Source organism: Prionailurus bengalensis, chromosome D1 (assembly GCF_016509475.1).
Source record: "Prionailurus bengalensis isolate Pbe53 chromosome D1, Fcat_Pben_1.1_paternal_pri, whole genome shotgun sequence".
Classification (NCBI taxonomy): Eukaryota; Metazoa; Chordata; class Mammalia; order Carnivora; family Felidae; genus Prionailurus; species Prionailurus bengalensis.
In genome coordinates this window covers 17615861-17641622 of record NC_057346.1, presented here as the reverse complement: position 1 = coordinate 17641622, position 25762 = coordinate 17615861, and the positions used below count along the sequence as shown (strand labels likewise).

At 54.3% G+C, this 25762-nt stretch overlaps 1 protein-coding gene across 2 annotated transcripts in view; it reads right to left on the bottom strand.

The window, feature by feature from the left end:
* Positions 1-17680, bottom strand: part of POU2F3 (POU class 2 homeobox 3) — a 79345-nt gene extending 61665 nt beyond the window's left edge. The window contains exons 1-2 of one of the 2 annotated variants that reach the window (XM_043579636.1): positions 17549-17680; positions 10954-11022 (exon numbers count right to left, since the gene is read on the bottom strand). In XM_043579636.1, coding sequence (XP_043435571.1) covers positions 10954-11022; positions 17549-17576 — 97 coding nt within the window. In that variant the 5' untranslated portion in view covers positions 17577-17680. Of the gene's footprint in view, positions 1-10953; positions 11023-17548 lie in introns of those variants that run through there. The other variant, XM_043579637.1, reaches the window with a different exon arrangement.
* Between the last annotated feature and the right edge of the window lie 8082 nt (positions 17681-25762).

Here is a 25762-nt window from a genome sequence, read left to right as displayed (position 1 = left end):
TCAGAGAATTTTCAAACAATTTGGCATCAACACACTGTTTTCAAATAATAAGGAATAATTACTAGCTGACATTTATTGAGCATTTACTACGCACCAAGCTCGGTAATAAACGTTTTACACACATGCACCATTCAACCCTCAAAACCGCCCAGCGAGTAGGTGCTTTTATTACCCCATTGTACAGATGGGGGAACTGGGGGCTCAGAGAGGTTAATCAACTTGCCCAAGGTTCCTGATTAGTAAATCACCGAGCAGAAACTCAAACCCAAGTCCATCTACCAGGCAAAGGCTGTCCATGCTGCCTCACGCCATTCGCAAACGAAGCCTCATACGCAGTTGCCGCAGAAGCTGGCAAGAAATAAAAGACTTTTGGATTTTCCAGAACTATCCGCGTCACCTAATCGCATTGAATATGGCCTGTCTCTTGGCACTGGATCCTGGGGTGGGGGTGGGGGGGGGAGGGCGCGTCTCTCTACCAGCTCCCTTCCCTTCTGTCATTTCTGTATCTCCTGAGAAATAAAGACAGAGTTGAGAGTCAGGATCAGTCCGAGGAGCCCACATGGGTTGAGCTGGGCAGGTGCTCAGTGGGGAGGCCAACCTAGCTTCGAGAGCTGCTCCTGGGGCCCTTCCCTGAAGTGTGCTCCCCGCTCCCAAATGGAAACGGCCACAACAGTGTGTTGGCCAAAGCGGATGGATTCATGGGCAGGTCTACTCATAGTCCTCATGGAGGTTCCCTGGACTGGCTGTCGAGTCCCTGCTCCACTCTGTGGACACTTCATGCTTCTGACACTGATCCTAGCGAACAGCATGACTCCGCGGCAGGCAGTGATGTACGTGTTTCAGTTTAATGCTGACCCATTTAATCCTCACAGCACCCTCATAAGGTAGGTACAATTACTACCCCCCATTTTACAGACTAGGCAACTGAGCAGAGAACCATCAAGGAACTGGCCCAAGGTCATAAAACTAGTAAGGAGAGAAGCTAGGATTCACATATAGACTCTGGCTCCAAAGTCTACACTCTTAATGACTGTACCTTGGTGCAATTCACCTCATTCAAAGCATCTTACAAATAATAACTGGTGTGTGCAAAGGATCAGAGTGCTCTCAGATCACAGCATCTTAGAGCCAGAGGTGATTTTTAGAGACCCTCAAGTTCACACCTGTCATCCAATGCACGACCTCCAGGCCCAAACATGGGAAGTGCTTGTCTAAGAGAGCAGGTTGGTGATAGAGGCCAGAATCCATCCGTCCTCACATCTCCTCGGCCAAACAAGAGAGGGCAAATTGTTTTTTCCAATTTCACAGCTAGAAAAACCGAGGTGGCCAGTCTGCGGTCACCAGAGGGAGGTGGGCCTGAGCCCAGGACTAGAACACACGCCAGGGGTGCTCCGAGCTCAGGCATCCTCAGCACATGGAGGGGTAAGCGGAGTCCAAGGGCAGGAGGGGGACCTCGCTGGTTCTTCCAGGAGGCAGAGGCCAGTAGCACCCAGCCCAGCCTGACCACCGTCAGCTCTCCAGAGGCCTGCGGAGGCGGGGCGGGAGGGAGCCAGCCGACTGCCGCCTCCCTTTGATAACTTTGAGCCTGGGGCAGACATTTGCCAGCCAGCTTCACCCCCTTTGTCCGAGCTTCCCTCCTCAAGAAAACCTTAATCATCCTCATTTGAATTTCAAATGACCTCTCCCCTCTCCCCCTCCCCGCCCCAACAGGCTTTGAGGCAGGGATATGGAAATTCACCCTGCAGTATGGAAATCATCGCCCTATGCAAATCGGGCGCCAAGACCCCATCGTCATAGCAACCACTGGGGTTCCTCTCCTTTCGGCACCTCTCTGGGCTCTCAGGTTTAGATTTTTTGTTCCTCTTCCCAGCCCGACCAGGTTAGGGGGCGGGGGAGGGAACAAGCCCCCTGCTGGGGTCCTCGCGGGGGCCCAGGGCAGGCAGGTGGGGCACCCCTCACTAAGGTGCCCGGCGGGGCCCAGACCTGCCGGGCTGCCTGCGTTTCTCTCAAATCTGGACCCAGCTTACCCAAGCGAGGGTCAACCGCTGTGTTTTTTCCTGGGCTGGGCTAGTCCGAGGATGGGCTAGGTGTTGGTGGGGAAGTTCTGGAGTCTGGAGGACAGAGAAGGGCCCCCAAAGGGGGCGGCGGGAGAGGGGAGACCTAGCCAAGGTACCAGTGGTAGGAGATGAAAAGCCCAGCGTGGAACCTATATGTAAAATGTCATGCAAATGAACACCTATTATTTTTTGAGTCAACAGCATTGGTGCTTTTTGGGAGATGCCAGCAGCTCAGTTTCCCATGCTCCTGGCGTAGCACAAAGGCCTGCCCTCCCTGAGCCTCCCAGTGCCCTACTGTTACCCCAGAAGAGCTCCCCAGTGAGCACCAGCCCACGGAAGAGGCAGGAGGGGACTGAGAAGTCAGTGGCTGAAGTCTCCAGAAATGAAATGCCGAAGCCCGAGAGCTCAGCTCCTTCTCTGAGCCTGCCCTGCCCAGCCAGACCCTCGGGCTCCCCGTGAGGGGGACCTAGCCCTAGCTGGGGTGACCTCATCCAGCTTCCTTTTTAAGGATGCTCAGCTCCGATCCCCTCCCTCTCCTCCCAAAGCTGCTTCTCCCTCTCAGCGACTCTTCCTAAGGATGGGTGATCGCAGGCAACGCCCTTCACAGGGGAGGTGGTTCCAACACGGGGTGGTGGGGGGCACCCACTAGCAAGTGCTGGCCTGAGAGTCTGCCATCCTGTCTCCCCAGTACCTCCGGCAGGTTCACACCCCGCCCCCCCCAACCAGGAACCCCAGCTTGCCTTTGAAAGCGCAGCCTCTGCCAACAGGGAAGACTGCCAGTGGGTGCACCCCCCGTGGGCCAGAGGGCTTCGAGGGGGAGATTTTGTGAGCGCGGATGTGTAAGCGGGTCTGTCTGTGAGCCAGCGGGATGGAGGGGCGTTTCAGTTGCCTGGACCTGGGCTGCTCTTCAAGCCCCTAAAACCCATCCCAATTGGGGAGCTCATTTCTCCTTAAATTCTTTTTTCCCCATTCCGTCAGCACTTCTCCACACCCAGGTGTGCTTTGCCCTAATTGTTTCTTGAGGAAGAGGGTGGACGCGAGAGACCAAAAGCATTTACTCACACTTGGGAGGGTGAGGGTGGGCTGTAAGTTTTGGGCACTTTAATGAAGGGCTGAGGCCCAGCAAGTCGAGATGGCCCGAGTCTCCCACTGTGCGTGCGGAGGGTGGGGTGTCATCCACCCCTGCCAGCAAAGGACAGCCGGGGACCAGCCTCTCCTGCTAGATCTCCTCGTCATCGCACCCAGGACACCCACAGTGGGAGGGGAGGAGTGTGGAGAAGATCATAAGATATACCCAAGGTCGGACGTACCCACCGCTCATGGCGTGTCAGGGGGCAGGGACGTTCTGAGACGCAGTGCAAACTCCTCTAAGTCAGAGCACCCCAAAATGTGCTCCAACAGCCCGGGCCGCTCCGTGAACTGTTTGCGAAGGTCCGAGACCAGATACATACAAACATAGGGAGTGAGTTTAGAAACGTTCACAGCAACCCAAGCTTGGGATGAGTGGGTTCTTGCTGTTGATGGCAGGTGTAGACTAGTTGGGGCCCCGTCGGACGTGTGTGGTGGGTGTGATCTGTGGTCCCGCACGGTAGGACCGTGTGCCGGTCGGTGACAGACTAGAAGCAAAAACACCTGGCCCTGTACCCCCAGATCCTTTGAGAGGCCATGCTGTAAGGAATGGCCACTAATAAAACCACGGGGGTGGTAAGAGACGTCACGTGGGGGCTCCACTCTGGGCTCTCTTTCTTTGTCCCCTCTAAGGCTGAAGAGAAAGGAAGTCCACGAGCTTCCGGGGGGGGGCAAAGATGGAGGCAAGTGTGGTGGGGAGCCACTTCCTTCAAGAGACCCCCCCCCCCCCAGAATGACAAGGGCTGGTGCCAGGTAGGGCTGGCCCGGTCACCCGTGGCTCATCTGGGCAGCACGATCCTGCCTTGTTTGCCCCGGGGACTTGGGTTTGGGAAGGGAGGATGGACAACAGTGAGTGGAAAGGACAGCTGCTGTAGTTGTTTTGTTCGCTAAGGTTCTCTGACGGCTACAGGCAGACAGGCAACTCCGGATACAGACTGCTCTCCTGAGATTTCTGGCAGTCGGAGCCACAGTATGAAGTGTGGGTGGTAAGTTAGTACTTACTCCCTGTCCCAGAAGCTAGAAACACTCTGGTTTAGAAGGCTGTAACAAGAGGCAACAGGCTTACGCTGCAGTGTAGAAGGGCTCACGCAAGAGAGGAGAAAGGACTTCTAGGCGCTGAGGATTGTATCCCACAAGAACAAGTGGCCGAGAGAAATTATGGGGTTAGCTTTTCTTTGCTTCCTTTTTTTTTTTAAGATTTTTTTTTAAGTTTCTCTTTTTTGTTTTTAATTTTTTTGAATGTTTATTTTTGAGAGAGAGAGAGAGAGAGAGAGAGAGAGAGAGAGGGCATGAGCGGGGGAGGGGCAGAGAGAGAGGGAGACACAGAATCCGAAGCAGGCTCCAGGCTCTGAGCTGTCCACACAGAGCCCGACGCGGGGCTCGAACTCACGAGCCGTGAGATTATGACCTGAGCCGAAGTCGTACGCTCAACCGACTGAGCCACCCAGGTGTCCCCTTTTTTTTTTTTAAGATTTTTTTAAAGTTTGTTTAGTTTTGAGAGAGAGAGAGAGAGAGAGAGAGAGAGAGAGAGACAGAGTGTGAGCAGGGCAGGGGCAAAGGGAGACCCAGAGCCCCAAACAGACCCAAGGCTGTGAGCTGTCAGCACAGAGCCCAACGTGGGGCTTGAACTCACAAACCACGAGATCATGAGCTGAGCCGAAGTCAGACGCTTGCCTGACTGAGCCAACCAGGTGCCCGGGGGTTAGCTTTTCTTTTTTTTTTTTCTTTTTTTCTTTTTCAAAAAAATTTTTTAATGTTTTTATTTATTTTTGCGACAGAGAGAGACAGAACATGAGCAGGGGAGGGCCAGAGAGAGAGGGAGACACAGAATTGGAAGCAGGCTCCAGGCTCTGAGCTGTCAGCACAGAGCCCGATGCGGGGCTCGAACCCACAGACGGTGAGATCATGACCTGAACCGAAGTCGGACACTCAACCGACGAGCCACCCAGGCGCCCCGGGGTTAGCTTTTCTTAAGGACGGAGGGCAGATGAGGAAAGAAAACCTAACAGTAGATTCCTTCATTCTCCAAGGATGGTTTTGAAATGTCTCCAAGGGAACAGAGAGGCATGGACAAGAATCCCTACATCCCCAGAATCCTTACATCCTCAAGAATTCGTATCAGTCCCCCCTGGCCACTTGGAAGGACTGTGGGGTTTCAATTTTCTCTTCAAGAGAGGTGAAGACAGAGCAGGTGCAGACTGGGCCACAGGTCCAGTGCCACCCGGGGCAAATCCTAGAGCCCACGAATCCATTCTCTTCCTCTTCCTCTTCCAGCTCCCCCCTCCCATTACAGCGAGGAAACTCAAGTCTAGGGCACAAGTTGACTTGTCCCACATTCCTCAGTGACAGAGCTTTGTCTTGTCTCCTGAACGTTTCTGATAATTATCAACCGAAATGATGGATTGTATTGGTGCACTGGCACACACTTTGCAAAGCATGCTCATACCCACTCCCATTTAATCACGAAAAGGACGGGTGTGTGTGTGCACGTGTACCTCGTTTAGAACGGGTTGTCAATAGGAGACCATTCTTCCCCTTCCCCTCAAGTACTTCGTAGATGCCTGCTGTCCTCTCGGTCATTGAAAGGATATTTGTGTTCCGTAAATATTTGGATCGAAAGCCACAGACATCTCTAAAAGGCTTCTGCCTGTTTCTGCCTGGAACCTCGCTTCTTGGTTGTCTTGAGACAGTTTCTTTACCCTCGGCTTCTTTTCTTGGGGACTCAGTAGGCTGGAGGTGGCGAGGAATGAATTGGTTCAGAGGGACTTTGTAGTCTTGGGTCAGTTACTTATTCTTCCTGTGGGGTCTCACGAGAGCCACTAGCCTGTATGCACCCCCCCCCCCCATGTGATCATGCCCATTCCTTCCTAAAACCATGTTGGAGGTTCTCAGGGTGATGCGCAAAGGGTCCCCAAACAGCTAAGATGCCTTGGCGGTCCTTCTGGAAGGTGGGGCAGGGATTAGTCCCGCCACCTCACAGACAGGACAGCTGAGGGTGGAGAAGGGCAGCAGGAATGGACAAGTGACTCAGCTCAGCCCCTCCCTCGTCTCTAGCTCCCTGGCTTCCCCTGGCCCCCGTCACAGGATTCTTCCTTCCCATATCTCCGAGCAGGACGAGGGGGCCAAGGAATTTGCTCCCCTCTTGTTTGGGTTTGCAAGCCCGCCTCACTGCCCCCTCAAAGGGTTGGGTCGGGGGAGACTGGTGCATTGGTGAGGCCGGCTCAGGAGGAGAGAAGGGAAGGAGAAATTCTCTCTGTGGCCAGATTCTCACCCCTGCCTCCAGTTCACCAGAGTTCCTGCTCTTTCCTGGCAAGCGTGTTTTGGCCCCAGACAGGGCTTCTGCCTCTTGGACTAGACCAACCCACCTTCCAGAGGCTTGGCTTCCCTCCAGCCCCTCCGACCAGTGCCACCCTCCACAATCTTGGCATCTCTCCTGATGTTACCACTTTCTTGTGTCCTCTATCCCTGGTTCCTGTGTTGGTCCCCAGTCTTCCCACCACCATCTTGGGGTAGAAAGTCACCAGGAAGACCCAGGTTTGATTCTGTCATTTGCTAGGTGTGGGATCTTGGGAAAAGCAGCGAACATTCTTTCCCATCACCGGCCTCAGTTTCCTCTTCAAAGTGGGATGATGATATCTACCTGCACCAAATTGTTGCAAAGGCCAAATACATTAGGTGCTCGAGTGAGCTCTGTTATTTAAAAAATTTTTTAATGTTTATTTATTTTTAAGAGAGAGAGAGAGAGAGAGAGAGAGAGTCAGAGCATGAGTGGGGGAGGGGCAGAGGGCCATGGGTAGAGAGGGAGGGCTCCACACAAAGGAAGCCTTCCCACGAATACAGGACGTGGAAAGTGATGGCAGAGAATTTGGAAAAGCAGAACGTGTACACTGTTTTCAAGGTTCAGCTCTTAGACATCATCCAGCCCAAATCCCTCTTTTATGGGAGGAAAATAAAGGTCCCGGTGGGGAAATGTTTGCCCAATAATCTGCAGGGAGTTAATGGCAGAGCCAAGATAAGAATCTAATGGAGTCAGACAGGCCTGAGTTTGATTCCTGGTTAGAAGCTGTACGATCCTGGGCAAATTAGTTTTCCATTCCTTTTTTGTTTTTATTTTTTTGTTAAACTAATCTCTTTATTTTGAAAGAGAGAGAGCACGCACGCATGCGCAAGCAGGGGAGGGGCAGCGAGAGAGGGAGAGAGAGAATCCCGAGCAGTTCGGAGGCTGGCATGGGCCTCGAACTCGTGAACCCTGAGATCATGACCTGAGCCAAAGTCAAGAATCAGATGCTTAACTCACTGGACCACCCGGGTGCCCCTAGTTTCTCATTCTTCAGCCACAGTTCCCTCATTGATAAAAACAGGGATGGTAAGAGTGAAATGAGATGGTGAGTGTGAATGCACATACAGGTGCCCAGGTGTGGGGAAGAGGCTCTGTGCACGTGGCTGGGCTTTCTCTCCTTTTTTTTCCGTGCCCACCGTATTTGTCCTTGCCTGTGTTTGAGGCTACATGGTGACCAGTGTGGTCTAAAGTCCTAAGGTTAGCCGTTTGGGTGCTTAGGCGTTGTCAGTTACAGACCTGGGGGCTGGTGAAATGTGGGTAAGCCCGTGTATGTTTATCGACCACTCAATACCCAATTGAGAACAGCAAAAAAAGTGTCGTGAGTCTCAGGAATGAAGGGAAAACAACAGCCAGGGAGATAAAAGAAAGGATGGAAACGCTAATGATTCAGAAATCTAGAAACTTGGCTTCAGTCCTCTCTTGGTGGCGGGGGGAGGTGGTGTAGGAAGAGAGGGCCGAGCGGGCTAGGAAGCTTCTCTGGTCCCTAGCGCTGCCATAGAGATACTCTGAGGTCTTCGGCAGTTAGTTGATCCTCTGTCCGCGCTTCGGCTCCTCGTAAGCAGGAGGAAAGGGCAGGATGAGCTGCCTGCCAGGTCTCTGCCAGCCAGGAGGTCTGTGTCTAGACCTGAGAATGCTCTCCTTTGCAGTCCTAGCCTGTGTGGATGGGGAAATGCCTTCCCTTTTCCAGTTCCCAACCCTCGTGCCCCTTGGGGATTTCACACAACACAGAAGGTGCTCTCAGGGAGCTGGGGGTTTCTAGGTCACCTTTGTTTGTAGTTCCTTTAAAACTCAGAGACAAACCACCCCCTAATTCATGCACTGCTGGGAAGGGGAATCTGCCTTTTAAAAATCCAAAGGAAGCCATTTAACCAAGTTGGTAACCATTGTGACTCATAATAAGCTTTTCTCTGTAAAAAATGAGTCAGAATGACTTTCCAGGAAGTTTGGTTACTTTAATTAGCTGGCTCTTTTTTCTTGCCCTTAAAAACCTACAGTAATTTGATGATCACCTAAGTATGGGTGCTACCAGCCACGGCGCTGAGTCCCTAGAAGTAAAGAATCTAGGGGGTGAAGTTCCAGACAGCACAAACTTCTTGGTCTCCATGGAGTAGAAGAAGACCCACACAGAATCCTTTGCTGAATGTGAAATGAGAAAAACCAGCCTCCAGGGCTGACCCACTGGGCCTGACGAGAAGGGCACCCCAGCTACCGGGAGCCCCAAAGTGCTTAGCCCTGATGTGCCTTCTGTAAACTCCAGAATCACAGAATCTTGATGATGCCATCAGAGGTAATGATCACAGTGGCCATGTGTCAAGCACCGTGCTAAACATCATTGCAGTGAGCTCTCAACCCACGCTCTAAGTTGGGCATTAATTGCCCCCCACCCCGCCCCGTACAGAAATGACAAGGCTAACTTATCAGATCATACAGGTGGTGAGCAGCTAAGCTGTGATTTTTACCCTAGGTCTGTGTGATTCTAAATCCATACCCTTCAAAGGTCTTCTATTCCTGCCTCCTAAGGAGGCAAAGTGGCTGGTAGAAGGTCACGTACGAAACCGGAGGACAAGCAGATTCCCAAAGTCCCAGCTAATGTTCGGATTCTTTCTCCTTCAACTTAGTCTGCACCTAGCTCCCGCGGTCCCAGAGAGGAGGCTAGAAAGCGCTCGGTTTATCTCTTAACGCCTTAACCTTCCTAACCCCCACCAGGGATCTGAACTCCATTTCTCCCCTGGCTCACCTCCTAGGGTCCCACGTAGCTCCTTCCCACTCCCAACACTGTTACCCTGAACTTGGTTGCGTCACTGGTAACAGAACACCCGTGCCAGCCTGCTAAGGGTGGTCTTCCCGCACTGGCACTCTCTTAGTTGTGGCCCCACACACCGGGGGCAGTACAGCTGGCCCGGGTGAGCAGAGGTGGCTCCCGCCAGCCTGCTAACCAGGAAAGGGCCGCCCAGCTTCTCCTGAATAGTGGCTTCTGGAGTCTGATTCTTGTCCAGGGAATAGGCTGCGCCTACCACTCTCCAGCTGAACTGATTTTAAAGCCTTGCTCCAGTTCTTCAGGTTGGAGGGAATTTTCTTCTCAACCGGGGAGAAAATGTGCCCCCTTCCACAGACCCTCAGTAAAACATACTCAGCGGTTAAATCGATTGAAAATTGAGTGGAACTGGCCCGTATTCTCCTAGCCCAGCTGTCCGTGCTCACAAAGCAAAATATAAAACCTACAGCTCCAATGCATATTGCTACCCATGCGATAGGCATTGTTTCGATATTAAATAGGGCGGCAGAAAAGCTTATGGTAAACATATCCTCCAGATGCCCCCGACAAGACCCCCAATTATCTTGTCCTCGACCCAAGCTTCTAGAATGGAACTAGACTGCACCTGAAGACTTGGGAAAAGAGTTTAGCTCTGGGGGACATTGATTCTCTTCCACTTCTAATTTCTATGTCTCTAATGATCCAGATGAAAGACTAATTGAGGTCTTGTTGGAAGGCTATTAAAGTTATTTGGTGGTGTTACAATTTATACTCATGTTTCTCTAAGTTCTTTTTAATTATATGGAGCTTTCAAAGCAAAGCTTGGACGGTGGAGTTAAAAGCAGAGTGCTACGAAACTTTCTTCTCAATTCTTTCCTGTCCTCTTTCTCTTCTTCACAAAGCAAAGTCATCTCCAGGCACCAAGCCTTTCTTTCTGGGTCTATTTACCACCCACATGCACATAATTTGGCCTCTTGGCTTGTTCCTTGCCTAGGCCTATTGAGAAATCTGGGGTTAAAAGGCCTTAATCCCCATCTACTGAAGGCAGGTCATGCTTTCTATCAGTCAGCAGCAGCTAGAAACACAGCCTGGTGCTTCTAAGGGTGTTGGAATGGCATATCAAAAGGTCAGTCTCGGGGCGCCTGGGTGGCTCAGTCGGTTAAGCGCCCGACTTTGGCTCAGGTCATGATCTCGCAGTTTGTGAGTTTGAGCCCCGCGTCGGGCTCTGAGCTGTCAGCACAGAGCCTGGAGCCTGCTTCCGATTCGGTGTCTCCCTCTCTCTCTCTGCCCCCTGCCCTCCTCACGTCTGTCTCTGTCTCTCAAAAAGTGAATAAATGTTAAAAAAAAAAAAAAGTAACAATAATAAAATAAAATAAAATATGTCAGTGTCTTCCCTAACTTTTCTGTTTCCATTTTGTTTTTGAGGATCTGGCCCTTTCCTAGACTAGTCCCAGAGATTGTGTTCCACCCTAGACCAACATCTAGCGTTGAAAGACTCCAGGGGCATATCCCATGTCTCTAAGGAATTCCTTCATTTCCTAAGACTCTCAGCTTTGGGGTCTGATTGGCCGAAAGACTGAGTGAGAGAAAAATACCGCATTGTTCGATGATTTTCAACAACTCTCTCCTGCCCGGGCTTTCTTGTTGCAGTCCCCAGAAGAGAAGACCCTTACCTGTCTCCACCTGGCTGAGGGCACTTCGAGCATCCGTGGAATCCGCTACATCCCCACTCATCTTGATATCTGCAGGGAAAACACAACTGATTTTAATAACAGGCCACAATTTTTCTTGCTATGACATATGTGGCTTTAGCTAAACAGCAAAGATGAATGTGTAATTACAACAACCATCAGACTTTCAAATTCCTGATTCCCCCGAACATACAACCATTAGAATATTCATGAGCTCAGGGCACAAATCCCCTCCTCCCAGGCTTGCCTCCTTTCCCTGGCCTTTCTTCCCCCTCCCCACAGCTACTGTGGGACCTCTCACCTTTTGCATCCTTCATGGCCACTTCCTTCAATCACCAGTCTCAGTTGGTAAAAATTTAACAAGGGGAGGGGTACAGCGAGGTGGGGGGTGGGGGAGAAGGCTTCCCATTTTCAATCCTCGTTTCCTTTGGGATTGGGGGGATTTATTTTATTTTATTTTTGTAAGTAGCGGCAGAAATATGTCTCTCCCTCACCCCTGCCCTGTCATAACCCTACCCTGGGGGTTAAGAGTACCCTTGAGCGAAGGCTTGCCTTTCTCACCTTTCTTGCCCAACTCCTGCCCCTGTTCTCTATCTGGCTCTCGGAGGTCTGCCCACCGTCTGGGGATGAAATCCTAGCCCCTGTGTGGCCCCTCCGGAGATCCTCTCCTCTGGGGATCCTTACCTTCTTTCCTACTCCTTCAACGTGCTCAGTGAGAAAGGGATGGTGGGTGGGTCAGTGCCCCGCAGAGAGAGAATACCCACACCAGGCCTGATCTCAGCCCCCTAGTGCTGCTGGTCCGGCCTCTCTGCCCTGCTTCATTTCAATAAATTAAACATTTACCCTTAACAGACAGCTGCCACCACCTAAGAGGCCCCTAAGTCTCCTCCAGGATCAGCAGAGAGAAGCAAAGAGGCAACTTTGAACTAACTCACTCTTCTCAGCTCCTCTCCTTATTAAACCACCCAAATACTGAAGCCGTTAAAGACAGAAGAATATTTTATTCAAATCGTGTTGACCCCCCCCACACACACACCACCCCCACCCTCTTCTCTGGGGCAGCACTTTAACTCTTTCAAACCAGATAAAGTCTTGGTGAGGCAATTTGCATACCCGGCTCCCCAGCCAATCCCAGTGAAGCAGGCAGTCTTAATTTGCATCAGGTAATCAGGCAGTTGGCAGTGTGGACCCCGGAGGTCTGGAGATGATCAGGATGAGGAAAAAGGGCGGACCTCTGCCCCAGGAAAAGCGGGGGGAAAAAAACTACTTTTTTTTTTTTTTTTTTAGGGCAATGATGTGTGTGGCTCTGGCAGAGATTTCCACTGTGGCCCCTGGGGGTGTAGTGACTATAGTGCAGGAGGGGTGACTGCCATGCCAAGCAAGACAGAGACGGAGTCGGGTGGGGGTGGGGGGCATGTGGGGGGGGGCAGATTCAGACAGAGGCTCTCCAACCCTTAGAACAACCCAGAAGCAGAGGCTGGAATAAGCAACTTTAGGAGCCACCGTGACTTGAGGAATATTTTGAGACCCGCCAAAGCGATGACTCCCAGGTAAATGCTCGGAGCCCCACGCGGCCCTCTCTAGACAGCCATTTCTTGAGCCTAACGTAAGTCCTTCCGGCTGCAGTTTGAAACTTTCTGTACGGTCTGTCGTGCGTGAATATGCAGAATAACTAGCGTGGGTCACCTGGATGCATCTGCAAAGGGCTTCAGCTGCGGCTCACCTTCTGCTCCAATAAAGAAGTGGGCTTTGCTTCGTTCCACCCCTGGAGCTGGGCATTACCAAACACAGATCTGCTCAGCTCACACTCCCCCATAGGGGTTCTTCAGGGGTGCTGAGGAAGAGGTCTGAGACTGCCCGGAAGGTAGGGGAGGGGGGCAAGTCTTCCCTTTCAGGAGTTTTTTTTTAACCTGCTTCCGTAGCACACGGAATTCAGAGCACTGGTTTTGGTGGCAGGCAGACCTGGATTAAAATCCCAGTGCTATAGTTAACTAGCTGGGGGACCCCGGCTACCTATTTGAACCTCGGTTTTCTCAAGTAAAAAAAAAGGGGGGGGGGAATAATGCTCCTTCCTAGAGTTCTTTCAAGGAGCAAACCAAATGCTGAATGAAAACTGCCTGGCTCAGTTCCTGGTGCAAATTAAGCATGGGATAAATGAATGAACTAAACAGATACCTCAGCTTTATGTTAGCCCCCTTTTCCCATAACAAGAAATAGCTTTGGTTTTCTGTCTCGGCGCTATTGTAATTTGTCCTTTACCTGGAAAGCCTTAGGCGTCCTCCAAATGCTGACTTCACAGGGAAGGAGCTCATGGGGACAGTAAGAGTTTAAGAGGCAGTAAGGCTGGGATTGATGACCAGATTCTCAAATCAACCTGTTTCCAATTCCTGACATTTAAGCGGGGTAACTGTTGAGCTAAACCATAATTTCATGCCCGTAACCCAGACTCCCTTCTGACACCCTTTCCCTGCATCGCCTTTAAATATAGCCAAGAGTCATCTCACATATCCTTTAAATTAGCTTAAAAGGTAGTCCTAATCATGTCTAAAAATGACTTTTTTAAAAAAAATTTTTTTTCAACGTTTATTTATTTTTGGGACAGAGAGAGACAGAGCATGAACGGGGGAGGGGCAGAGAGAGAGGGAGACACAGAATCGGAAACAGGCTCCAGGCTCCGAGCCATCAGCCCAGAGCCTGACGCGGGGCTCGAACTCACGGACCGCGAGATCGTGACCTGGCTGAAGTCGGACGCTTAACCGACTGCGCCACCCAGGCGCCCCTAAAAATGACTTTTGAAGGAGGCAAAGGGCCGTACTCTGCCAGGACATCTTCTCGTTTGATGTACCCACACGGGAGCGACATGGTGACGCTTTGGGATTGGACAGGGATTGGAGCCTGAATGGAGGGGCAGACTGAGATGATCTACAGAAGCCCTTCAGAAGTCCCACAGGATGCTAAGATACTGAGAACCAGTTCTTGTGGGTAGGAGGCTGATGGGTGGGACGAGCTCTTGGGTCTCAGCCTAAAAATGGGCCAACACCGAAACTCCCCAAGCCACCATAGCCGAATGCCTGTCTGACAGCACTAGCCGGGGGTTGAGTGAGAGAGGTGTGGGGTGGGGCTAGCCTTCCCGGCTGTTCTTATCTCTGCAGGCAGGCGACTGAGTAGGCTCCTGGCCATCACTCCCTTCCCTGGGGAGGCTCGGCTGCTCTGTACGTGGATCCGTGTGGATCCCAGTTACCAGACACAAGACCCTCATCTGCCTCACCGGCACCACCACACCCTGAAGCTGGGGCAAGACGTCGGCCTTGCCCTCCCTGTGCCTTGGCATGACCTATGAGCGGCCCCTCTTCACACATCTGTGAATCGGGGTGTGCACGTGAGCCTGAAGGAGCCAAGTCCAAGGGACGGTATTTCTCCCAGGCTACAGGCCGAGTGTCCATAGTGTCCTGAACCCCCAGTTCCAGGCTATGCCGGGAAAGCAGAGAGCCCACCCTTCTGTCTTCTACTGTCCATATCCATCTCTGTGAAGGAGGTCCCTCCTGACTTCCTCACACACTCGCTGACGGGGGCACATCTACCAGAGGGAAAGCAGGGGGCCCACCCGTCCTACTTCTGAACTACTCATGGCTCGAACTCTTTTCCTGGAGTAGACTTCTCTCACTTCCTCTTCAAGAGAAAGCCACTTCCCCTCACAGTGAGATCTTCCAAATCCAAACGGTATCCCCGAGCTGTAACTGGTATCAGCCTGTGAGACTTACCCCAAACCTGACAGGAAACAGCTCACAGTGAGGAGACAGAGAAAGAGACGCCCCGGGGCCAACCCAGTGTCCCCGCTCCATTCCCACTGTTTTCCTCTGTTTCTTCTGTCCCTCCCCAGCTGTCTGCCTGACTCTTATCTACCCCTCTGCCTGTTTCTGACCCAGGAGTGGGAGGACCCCCCCTTGGCTGGGGTGTCCCCAGCTCTGGTGACCTCACGCCTGCTCAAGCGTTCATGTTCCTGGAGAGAGATGGCTCTAGAAAGTACAAAGAGCTGAGACCCAGGCCGACCCGAATCATGGCTTACACCTGGGTCACAGGAGTGGCAAGCTGGGCCGGGTTGGGGGCCACGTTGCCCGTGGACCTGAATGCGGGACCCTACTTTTTATGCTCTTCTTCTCCCTCCTTTCCCCACCCAAATCGCTCCAGTAAATCAAGTGAGGAGGAGTCTCTGAGGGCCCAGGACTGGAAATTCTCAGGGGAAGCGCTGTATGTGAAGAAGCAGCAGGACACAGAATTACTGGGAGGGAATAAAATACAACTCAGGAGAGACCAAATTTCCACCCAGAGGATCCTGAACCGAGAGACCCTAGAGAGGGACCCTCCCTCCAGACCCTGTGGCAGAGCCCACACTGAAAGACCCCACAAGGATGACCTCAGACTGAAAAGCCCAAGAAGACCCAGCAAGGAGAGCCCTCGAATGGAGACCCAGTCGGAGAGATCCGCAGGAAGTCCCAAACTGAGAGATCCCTTTGGGGTGCCACTAAAGGGGAACCAGATACCGCTGAGTGGCCAAGACTGAGAAAGCTCACAGGGCAGTGCAGACAGACTAAAGAAGTGGGCCGGGGAGGGGTAAGTGTGGACAGGTGAATCAGGTAACCCACCCATGGTAGATGGGGACCCCACCTTGGGTTTAGCTCAATCTCCCCTTTTGTGTTTGGAACCCCTGCCTCCAGGAGGTGAGTGAGGGAAGGGTCAGCCTGGAGCTTCCTCCGAGGCCAAGGTGTGAGGGGGCTTGGCCCTCTCCCGGTCGGCCACACAGCTCTCCTCTCTCCGCCAGATCCCTGCTGGGTCCTAGCTGTCCCACTTCCTCGCCCTTCCCCCAGAGCAGGAACCTCCGGGAGACAATGAGGTGGAAAACCCCTAGGAAGTCTCTGATCTTGGCCCTACAGAACTTCCGGCTGAGGGCCCACCTTTCTGAGGTCTTGCTCCCATTCCAGCCTGAGGCTTCTTGGTAGGAAGTAAAGCGGGGAGGATAGAGGATCTGCCCCCCAGGGGTCCCCAGCTCCACGTTCCGTGCGACGGGGTCTGGAAACTGACTTCCTCCAGATATTGGATGACACCCAGTTGGATGCTTCCTTTGGCCTCACCTGGCCCTTCCTGACATGTCCTAGCACCTGGGGATCCACTCGGAGTCCGTATCTCTCCGGCAGCCTGCCTTTTTCATTCAGCCCCGCCAAGACCAAGTCTGGGGAACTGCGGACCCTGGGTCTCCTCACGTACCTGCTCCTCACGTGCCTGGAAGGGCCACAAAGCCTCCCGACTGCTCTGCTCCTTGGGGGTAGGTCAGGAAATCTACCTGTCCTCACTCTTCCTCTCTACTCCTCCAGAAAGGAGGAGCGGTACAAAATCCCCATCAGCAGGCCGGAAAGCCTAAGTCAAGGTCACGTGGTGCTGCCCTCTCTGAGAGGCAAATCGGCGACTTGAAATGACCAAATCAGGTTTGGCCTTCTTCACCTTGAGTCTGGTCTTCCACTCAAACCCTCCGACCTCCAGAGAGCCCACCCCAACGCCAAGCCCAGCGGCTCAGGATGAAGCAGCTCCTGCCCTAGCCTGTCTGTGGAAGGACGGAGCAGCAGGGTGAACGGAGGGGCCCTGCCTCACGCCAACCCCCCATGCCATACACGTAGGGGAAACTGACTCCTGGAGAAGCATCTGCACCTCCTAGGTTCCCTGCCCGGAGCAAAGGGGGGCTTGGAAGCACCCATCCAACAGGTCCGTGTGGCTGGCTGCTCTTCCTCCGGGGTGCCGCAGAGCTCCTAACCAGCCCCTGCACCCAGATTCCCCAGCACCACCATGCACTGGGCCTATAGTACTGCCAAGAGCCACAGAGCGAGTGGGTGGGCACGCCTTCACACATGGGGTCTGCTCCACCTCCTGCCCCCACACCCCTGAGGACAGCAGACTCACCTCTGATACACAGGGACACAGGCTTCCACAAGCCCTAATCGATACATGTGTGGCACGGCACCCGCCCCAGGTGTGCCTCTGTAAGTGCCAGGCCCCCCTCACCTCTCCTAGCGACCCCCCTCCCCCCCCCCCAGACCTTCCAAATGCCCACTTTGCCTCCACTTCCCATAAACGCCCGAGACACAAAACACGTAACATGTGGATACAAGTACTTTCCTCACTTACGCGCTCCCGGGCCCACACCCCTGGCTGACTGAGTGAGCCACCCTTCTGCAATCAGTGAGCAGGGCAACTCCAGCCAGACTGTAACAGCTCAGCACACACAAGTCCCACACATCTGCCAGTCTCCAGACTGGAGGCCTCAGAAGCCCTCCCGGCCCTTACCTCCCCCCCCGCCCCCCCCCCCATTCCCCACCTCTCTTCTTTTCCAGGGGCTCCTCCACCCCACCCCACCTCCCCACCCCATCCAAATACCCGCACCGGCCCCTGGCTGACCCGCTATCCACACTGCCCTCTCCTGGCCGCTGGGGAGTAAGACCCCCCCCCCCCCCCCAGAACGGTGCCCCTCTCCTTCGCCCCCGCTGCCCTTCGCGGACACCTGTCAGCGCTCACTCCCTCCGCCCCTCACCTGGGTGCATGGGTTCCAGATTCACCATCCTGCCCCAGGCGGGGCCAAAGCCAGCGCCCCCCCAGGCCCCTCGCGTCTGCCCCGGCCGGGCCCACTGGGAAGCCAGGGTCTCCTTCCTCCCGCCCCCGGCCGCCGCCGCGGTGGAAGCCGCTGCCGGGGCCGTCGCCGCCGCTGTCGCGCGCTCCGCTGCTCCCGCCCGGGCAGCGCTCGACACGGCCGGGATCGCCACACGCCCCAGGTGAGCACGCGGCGCGGCGCGGGCGGGGGCCGCCGGCCACGCCCCCCCTGGCAGGGCCCCCGCGCCTGGCCCCGGGCCCATGCAAACCGGTGATTTGCATCCGAGGAGCCGGGGGGCCCGGGGGAGGCGGCCGGGGGCTGCTGGCGGGGCGGGTCCCGACCCTGCGGAACACCTGTCTGCCCTAACCCGGCCTGGCAGCCTCTCCCTACCGCGCCCGCAGAGACCCAGACTCCTGGTCCCGCTGGCCCTTTTTAGGAACCCCTGAGGGATTGTCCGGCCGGGGCCGGAGCTGGAGCTTCCGTCTGGACGCACTCCCCAAGGGTAAGCGCTGCAAGGAGTCGAGAGCCTTTAGAAAAGCCGTGGGGGACGTTCTGGAAAGAAGCTGGCTTTGGACTCCTCTCAAGCGCTCACCAGCTGTGCGACAGGAGACCGGGCTCTTTCCCTTCCTGCACTGTTTCACTCATCTGTAAACCCCCGGCGGGTGCCTATCAGAGCTCGCAGCTATCTGGTTGGAGTTTCACAGGTGGCCGAGCGCACCTCGCCCCCCAGTACATCCTCACCACATCCTGGGAGCTAGATGGGGCCCAGCTTCTTAGTCCGTTTTCCGGCGCAGACACCGCCCCTTGCCTTGCCCTCCAGGCCCGCGGTGGTCGTGAGGTTCTCGAAGAAGATGATGAGAACATTATTTACCAGCGTCAGGGGCATGGGGACAGCCACCTGCCTCATCTGCAGAGCTGGGAAGTGACTTGTCAAAGGCATACACATCCCTAGTGATGGAGCCTGGCTCAGTCAGGTCTCTGGACTCCCATTCCAATGCTCTTTGTAAGCACCCATCATGGACTTACCATCTGAGGTCCCCCCATATTTATCCTCCGTTCTTTGGGTCCCAGGAGGTGGCACCAAGGCCAAGGAACCACGTGCCTATAAACCTAGAAAGCCACGAGCACAGGACCTTGCCTTCCTTTCCAGACTGGTGTCCCTACCAACCTACCTTGACCCTAGTCTCAAGGACTATTTCCTGCTCGCAGAACACGCCCAGAGCTTTTCTGCCTCTCTGCCTTGTTTAAGGTGTTCTTTCCAGATGGTATGTTACCCACCACCAACCCCAATGATCCCTATTACAATATCCAGCATTTATTGAGCTTTGACTAGGTGCCAGGCCCTGAGCTAACCAACACTTTAAAGGCCTCCAATCTTGTCTCGTCCTCATAACAGCTCATAAATGGGGCTGTTATTATTTCCATTTGGCAGGTGGGTAAAGTGAGGCTGAGAGAATAGAACCTGCCCAGTGTTGCACAGCCAGTAGGTATCAGGGCTCCTGTTCTGAGCACCGTATGCTACTCCCTCTGCACAGTTCAAATGCCGCCTCCTTTTTTCTGATGGTGGAAGTGATCTGATCTTTTAGTAAATTAGCATAACGCTTCAATGTTCTTCATAGCCCTTGCGGCGGGTTCTGGGGGGCTTTTCCTATCCTACCTCCCGGTTGTTAACTGACCAGCTGCCCCCGCGGCACTGAGCACAGCGCCCGTTACACACAGGCTTCGGGGAGAGCCCAGTGGCTGCCACAGTGGCCCCGGAGAAACAGGAGGTCCCAATCAGTGCCTGTTGAGGTTCTCACAAACCACCCTCCCCCAGTCACATCGTCTTCTCTTCTTCCCACCCTTGGTAAGAGGGAAGAGGACCGTCTTCCTGTTTTCTCTGGCTGGGGTAAGAGATCGGGACAGGCTTCTTGGAGGCCTCCTGAGCCCAGGGACTGCCCCCTTAGGACACCTCTGACCTGTCCCTTCCTTCCCTTCTCCCTCCTTTCCCGTCCCTCCTCCACCTCAGGCGTGGCTCCTTCACCTGATGGCCACTTCTTATCTACAACAGTTTTTCACCTGCCATCATGCTAGAAAAATGCCTGCACATGGTTTATATCCCCCCCACCCCGTGTGCCTGAGATTTCCATTTGTCAGTTTGCATAGCATTTGTGTGGCTGGGCGCACGGCGGGTCTGATTCTCTGACCACCGCGTCTGGGACCTGTTTCTCTATTCCTGTGCAGTTACCTTTCTTTTCTGGGCTTTGGTGTTCCAGAAGCCAGAGGGGGCATGTGTCTAATGATTTCTGAGGGCCTTCTAGCTCCAGCAGGCCACGATTCTGGGGCCCTGGGGTTGAGATGGGGGTGGAGCTCTTGGGGACGGGGCCCACTGGGGCAGAGGCGGGACCTTGGAGGTTCGCAGTTGGAAGCACAGCTTGGGATTGCAGACCTGGAGTGGGAGGAAGGGAGGAGGAGACCTGGGGAGAGGGTGACAGACATTACCTCACCTTCATTCATTCAATAAATATTGACCGAGTGCTTCCTATCTGCCAGGAAAGGTGTGACATGCTAGGCATGTCCTTTCTTATTTACCAAGTACAGCTTCAGAAGGAAGATACGATTTTTAGGCTCCTTTTATAGATGAGGTTCAGGGAGGCTAATGCAGCTAGTAGATGGCTAGTAGAGTTAGGATTTAGAACGGATCTGCCCGGCTGCAGTGCTGGCGCTTTTAGTCCTCCCCTCCAATGTCTGCGCGCGGGTCTCCCCTCCTCTTAGATCCTGTCACTTGAGGTGGGAGGAGTCTCGATTCTCATGCATATGAGGAAGCCAGGTCCACCGGGGGAAGGACTTGCTCAAGGTCACACAGCAAGTGGGCAAGTCAGCACAGCAGAGACCCTTCCATTCTCCCTGTTCCTCCTTCATGTGGTCTTCCTGGGGCTTAGAAGGTTGGGTGGGTTTGGGGCATGAGAGGAGGGGGCAAAGGCCAGAGTTGGACAATCTCTATTCTGCCCCTCTCTGACTTGCTTGATGATCGTTTCAATTAGATGAGCTGAATGGGAATGCAGAAAGAAAACAAACAAACAAAAAACCGTGTCCCTCCCTCTTTTCCCAGAACTCAGAATCTCCTCCACGAAAGCAACTTTTTGGGTTCTGGGCAGATGGGAGATGATGGGGAAGGTGCCAACCGCCTGGGCCTAATACTCCACGGCTCTGTTTGGCCTGGGAGAGGAAAAGCTGTGGGGAAGGGAAGAGGGATTGGAGGTTGCCTGGAGGTTAGAAAGGAACAGAGGAAAGAAAGGGAAAAAGAAGCAAGGGCAGGAAATTTCATTGCCTTTGGACATCAAAAGAGTCGTATGCAAATGAGATGCAAATTAAACACAAATGAGCACTCCCGGCTTCCCTTACCTCCCCCCTCTTTCTCAATAGCTAGAGGGCTTTTTCAGCGACAGGCCAAAACCTGAGTCCAGCATACTGTAGTCCCCAAACTCTGATCAACTCTGACCCCACCCCAGATCCTCCTGGTCTTCCTGAGGTGACATCTGATCCCCTCGGCTGCACCTCTGGGAAGTCACCCCAGCTCCCTAGGCCCCATTTCTACTGGAGCATGCCCTCAGCTTCTTGCGCTTCAAGGACAGAAAGGGGAGTCCAGCCTCCCCTTTCAGACCCATTGCTGGAGGTGCCGTCACCCGTGTAGAGAAGGTGCCTGGGGGAGGGAGGTGGGCCCCCCGCCCCTGTTCTCCACCTCAGCCAAGAGAAGTGGCCTTTTTTGGCTGTGGGCCCTGTTGCTCCCTCTCATTTCCTGTCATGTCAGCTGGATTGAGTTGTCAGGGCTGGGAGAAGGGTGGAGAGCGAGGCGTCCTGGAAGGCCACCAAACAACAAGTCCCTTCTAGCTCCTTCTGTCTGCCAGATGGGCTGTAGGGCCCAGAGCGTGGGGGTGCAGGGTGGGGGTCAGCTCCCTGCCTTGGGGCAACCACAGGGAATGGATCCAAGTTCAGGCTTCCCCAAAGAGCAGATGGAAGGAGCGTAGAGGCCAGGAAGAACTTGCAGGCCTCTTAAAATCGCCCCTCCGAGGCAACCTGAGGGCACCATTGCCAAGAATGGGGGTGGAGGGGGTAAGGTGACAGAGTGAGAGAGGTGCTCCGGGAACCGGGATAAAGCAGAGTGGGCCAGAGAGGACACGGGAGTCAGGACACCGAGCTGTTCCCTGCCTCTGATATTCCTAATGCAGATTCGCCAGCCCTGGACACCCGCTTCACCCTGTACCCAGCCTTGGCTCACCTCTAGAGGGAGCACACTCAAGCCCAGGGCCCACGTTGCACTTGAAGGTTCCGAAAAACAGACAATCATAACATGGATTTGGTTTGAAAACAAAACTCGGCCTTCTTTTCGATGTTGGGGACCACACTGGGCCTGGGTCTGGCCACTCTGATCACACCTTCAAAAGAACCCTGCCTCAGTCCTTTCCTGCCTCAGTTCTTTCCTGACTCGGAGCAGGTAAGCCTCCGGGTCCACCTGCGCGCTCAGGGCAAGTCTAAGGCCAGCGCGCCCTCTTGTGGTGATGGGGGGGGGTGCGTGTGACTTTAACCTGAGCCCCGCTACCACCAAGACTGGAGAGATCTCCCCGCGGTCCCGAGGAGAGTGCCCATCCGTGGCTGGGGCAATTTCAGGTGAATTGCCCCCATTCCAGACAAGGTGGAGATACTGAATTTGGTTTCAGCGTGATGTTGGGGCTTTGGTCCGTGCTCCCCACCAAAGGCCGGACTTTCCCGTGGAACCCCGGTTGGAGTCAGCCGGCCTTAGCCCAACCGGTTGTAGTGACGGGAGTCCCTGGTCTTGTCGGGTGGCCGTCCTGTTTCTGGGCAGCTCTGCTGGCTAAGATGTCCTACCTCCCATACTGCCCTCTGGAGCTGCTGAGCTATGTGTAATCCTACGCGCCGACGCATAGAAGGTCAGTGGCCATTCGCCCATTCATCCGTTCAGAGTACGTATTGAGTACACACTGGAGCTGTGGGTTAAGCTAGGAGCTGGAAATGTAATGGAGACCAGACACTGTCCCCGTCCTCAGGAAGCTCAGCCTGGTGATGCGTGTGGAGCAGGGAACAGGCAAGTCCCTCCTACCGGGGCACATGTTCTCACAGAAAAATGGAGGGTGCGACGGGGGTCTGCTGCGGGGCATGACCTACCGGACTCTGGGGGCTGGGCACCAGGAAAAGCTTCTTGGAGGAACAGAGATCGGAGCTGGGACCTCCAGCAAAGAGGAAGGAAGTGGGACAGGAGGAAGCAGCATTCCCCAGGAGGGTGCATGGGACGTTGGAGTCCCCAGGAGGGAGCATGGGATGTTGGAGTCCCCAGGAGGGTGTATGGGACATTGGAGTCCCTCAAGCAGAACAGGCTGGCCAGATCACAGAGCACAAGAGGTAGAGAAACACAAGTGAGGGGGGCACCTGGGTGGCTCAGTTGGTTGACCGTTGGACATCTGCTCCGGTCATGATCTTGCAGGTCATGGGTTTGAGTCCCACATCGGGTTCACTGCTGTCAGCACAGAGCCCGCTTTGGATCCTCTGTCCCCACCGCTGCCCCCCCCCGACCCCCGTCCCTCTCCTGCTCATGCTTGCTCACTCTCAAAAATAAACATTAAAAAAATTAAAAAAAAAATACTCTCAGGGCTGATGGGAAGAAGGCAGGAGAGAGAAGCTGAAGAGAGCCAGGGGATAGTGTCTCCTAAGAGAAGGGGGAAGGGCTGGGATTCAGAGCCCTGGGGTTGGTCGGGCGGGGGCACCTCCTCCACCATCAAGGCAGGAGGGGATCCGGAGAGGCATGTGGGCGTGTGGGCCGGGTAGACACGTGGCATCTGTTTCTGCTTCCCCTGGTGTAGGGGAGGGGGGTGCCATGAGCGTAGTGTCACTTCATCCCGCCTGTCACTGCTGAAGAGTCAGGACGCTGCCTCAGCAGGACACACAGCCGGAACCCGGGCCCAGGCAGTGAGATGGCCACCGCAGGGGATGTGGCTACCACACCGAGGTAGCTTGTGACCCCCCTTCTTTCCCTCGCTGGACTTGAAGCCCCCTTGTGAGGTCGGGATCTTCTCCAAGGAGAAGGTGCGCACGGAGTCCCTGTCGTGCGAGCCTGTGTTTTCCAGCCCACTTTTGTCTTCTTCCTTCCCACTCTCCATTCCTCTGGGGCCCCAGCAGGGGCAGGAAGACAGAATCGACTCCACACGGAGTGCCTTTAATGAAAGTATGGCTCATTTACAGAGGCGGGAGCGGGATTAAGGGAACCAGAGGGCCAGTGACACCGAGAGGCTAGGGCGGAAGTGGCAGGAAGAGGAAATAGTGCTCTAGGGGCCCGAGGAGGTCTGGTGCTCGGAGAAAGGAAGCCAATGCAGAGGTGTGGTCTGGAAGCAGCAAGGGGTGGGGATAGATGCCTGGAATCCTCTCTCATCCTGCCCTCTGATCTCTGGTGCTCCTCACTGGCCGAGCCAGAGGGGAAGGAACCCAGGCGAGGCTGATCCACAGGTTGGTATCCTGGGGCACAGAGCAGGGCAGAGGAGGGTAGAGAGGAAATGGGGTGGGGGCAGGGGAGGGAAACAGGAACAACCAGCCGTTACCTGGCTACAGTCAACAGTTGATGTCTGAGAGTAATCCCTAGAATGCTTTACTGCTTCTCAAGGTCAAAATGGCAAACACCATATCATGATATCCAGCGACAGCAGGTGCGATGGTTAATTTTATGTGTCAGGTCGGCTAGGTGTTACGGTGCCTGGTCTAACACTAGGCCAGATGCTGCTGTGATGGTATTATTGTAGATGTGATTAACCTCTACAATCAACTGGCTTTAGAGATTACCCTTGATAATGTGGGTGGGCCTCATCCAATCAGGTGCAGGTCTTAAGAGCAAACACTGAGGTTTCCAGAAGAAGCAATTCTGCTTCAAGACTGTAACAGAAATCCCGTCTGAATTTCCGGACAGGTGACTCGCCGTACAGATTTCAGACTCGAGACTGCAACATCATCTTTTGCCTAAGCTGCCTGCCGCCAGCATTTTGGATTTTGCCAGAGCCCACAATCACATGAGCTCATTCCTTACTAGAAATCGCTCTCTCTCTCTCTCTCTCTCTCTGTATCCTATTGGCTCTCCTTCTCTGAAGAACCCCACCCAATGCAGCAGGAATGTGGGGAAAAGGGCCTTTCATACACCTGCTGGTGAGGGTGCAAATTTGGACAACTGCATCTGGAGGGCCATCTGGCAGCCTCGACCAAACCCTGGGCTTTGTGGTGCTCCATTGTTACCATTTCTCTACAGCATGGCTTGTAAGAGCAAGTCGTGGACAATTCAATTGTCCCCCAGTCGCCCAACACCTAACGATCCGAAGTGGAACGCCAGCCAGCAGTTACCCACTGACTGCCGGGTCAGGAAGCCCTTGGAGAGGGCCACCTCCTAGCAGATGAGGAGCTGGGGGCTTGCAATGGGGGTGACCCACCCCAGAATGCACAGAGCTGGGACTAGGCCGGTACCCACCTTCCTCCCAGGTAGGCGTGGTCACCCTCAACCTTCGCTTCTCGGGAGCGGTCCTGGCCCCGGCTTTTTGCCAGACTTCTCCGTGGTTCCACCCACCACATCTAAGGTTCGGCGAAGACAAGACTTCCCTTGACTAAGACTGCAGGGAGAGGAACCCGAAGTAAACCCGCAGAAAACCCAGCAAGACCCAGCCCAGGCTGGGGTCACCCTGCCAGGGGGAACCTGACACAGTGTTCATCTTCTCTGGCTTGAAGAGGCTCCACCAAGGCCTAGGCTCCTGGCCTCCCACCCAGGGCCTTGCTTACCTTGACAAAAGGGACCCATCAGGTGGCCTGTTCCCGCCAGCTCTAGTCTTAGGGGACCTGTGGGCACCGCCCCCTCCCCCCCCCACCCCCATGTATTCGGTGATTGCTGTTGCAGGACTGGCCCCGGTGGGTGCTGAGTACCTCGTGCCTCTCCCCTCCCCGCTGCCCCGAGGTTCCAGCTGGCCAATCTGATAACCCATTTAGGTTAGTAGGTATGCCTGGGGCTGTCTGACCTGGTCAAGTCACATAATTGTATTGGTGAGCCGCGTCCACAAAGTGTCACAGAACTGCTACCAGGAGCCAGTGAGCTCATTTATATGAAGTCACTTTGTAAACTCTAACGGGCCAGAGAAA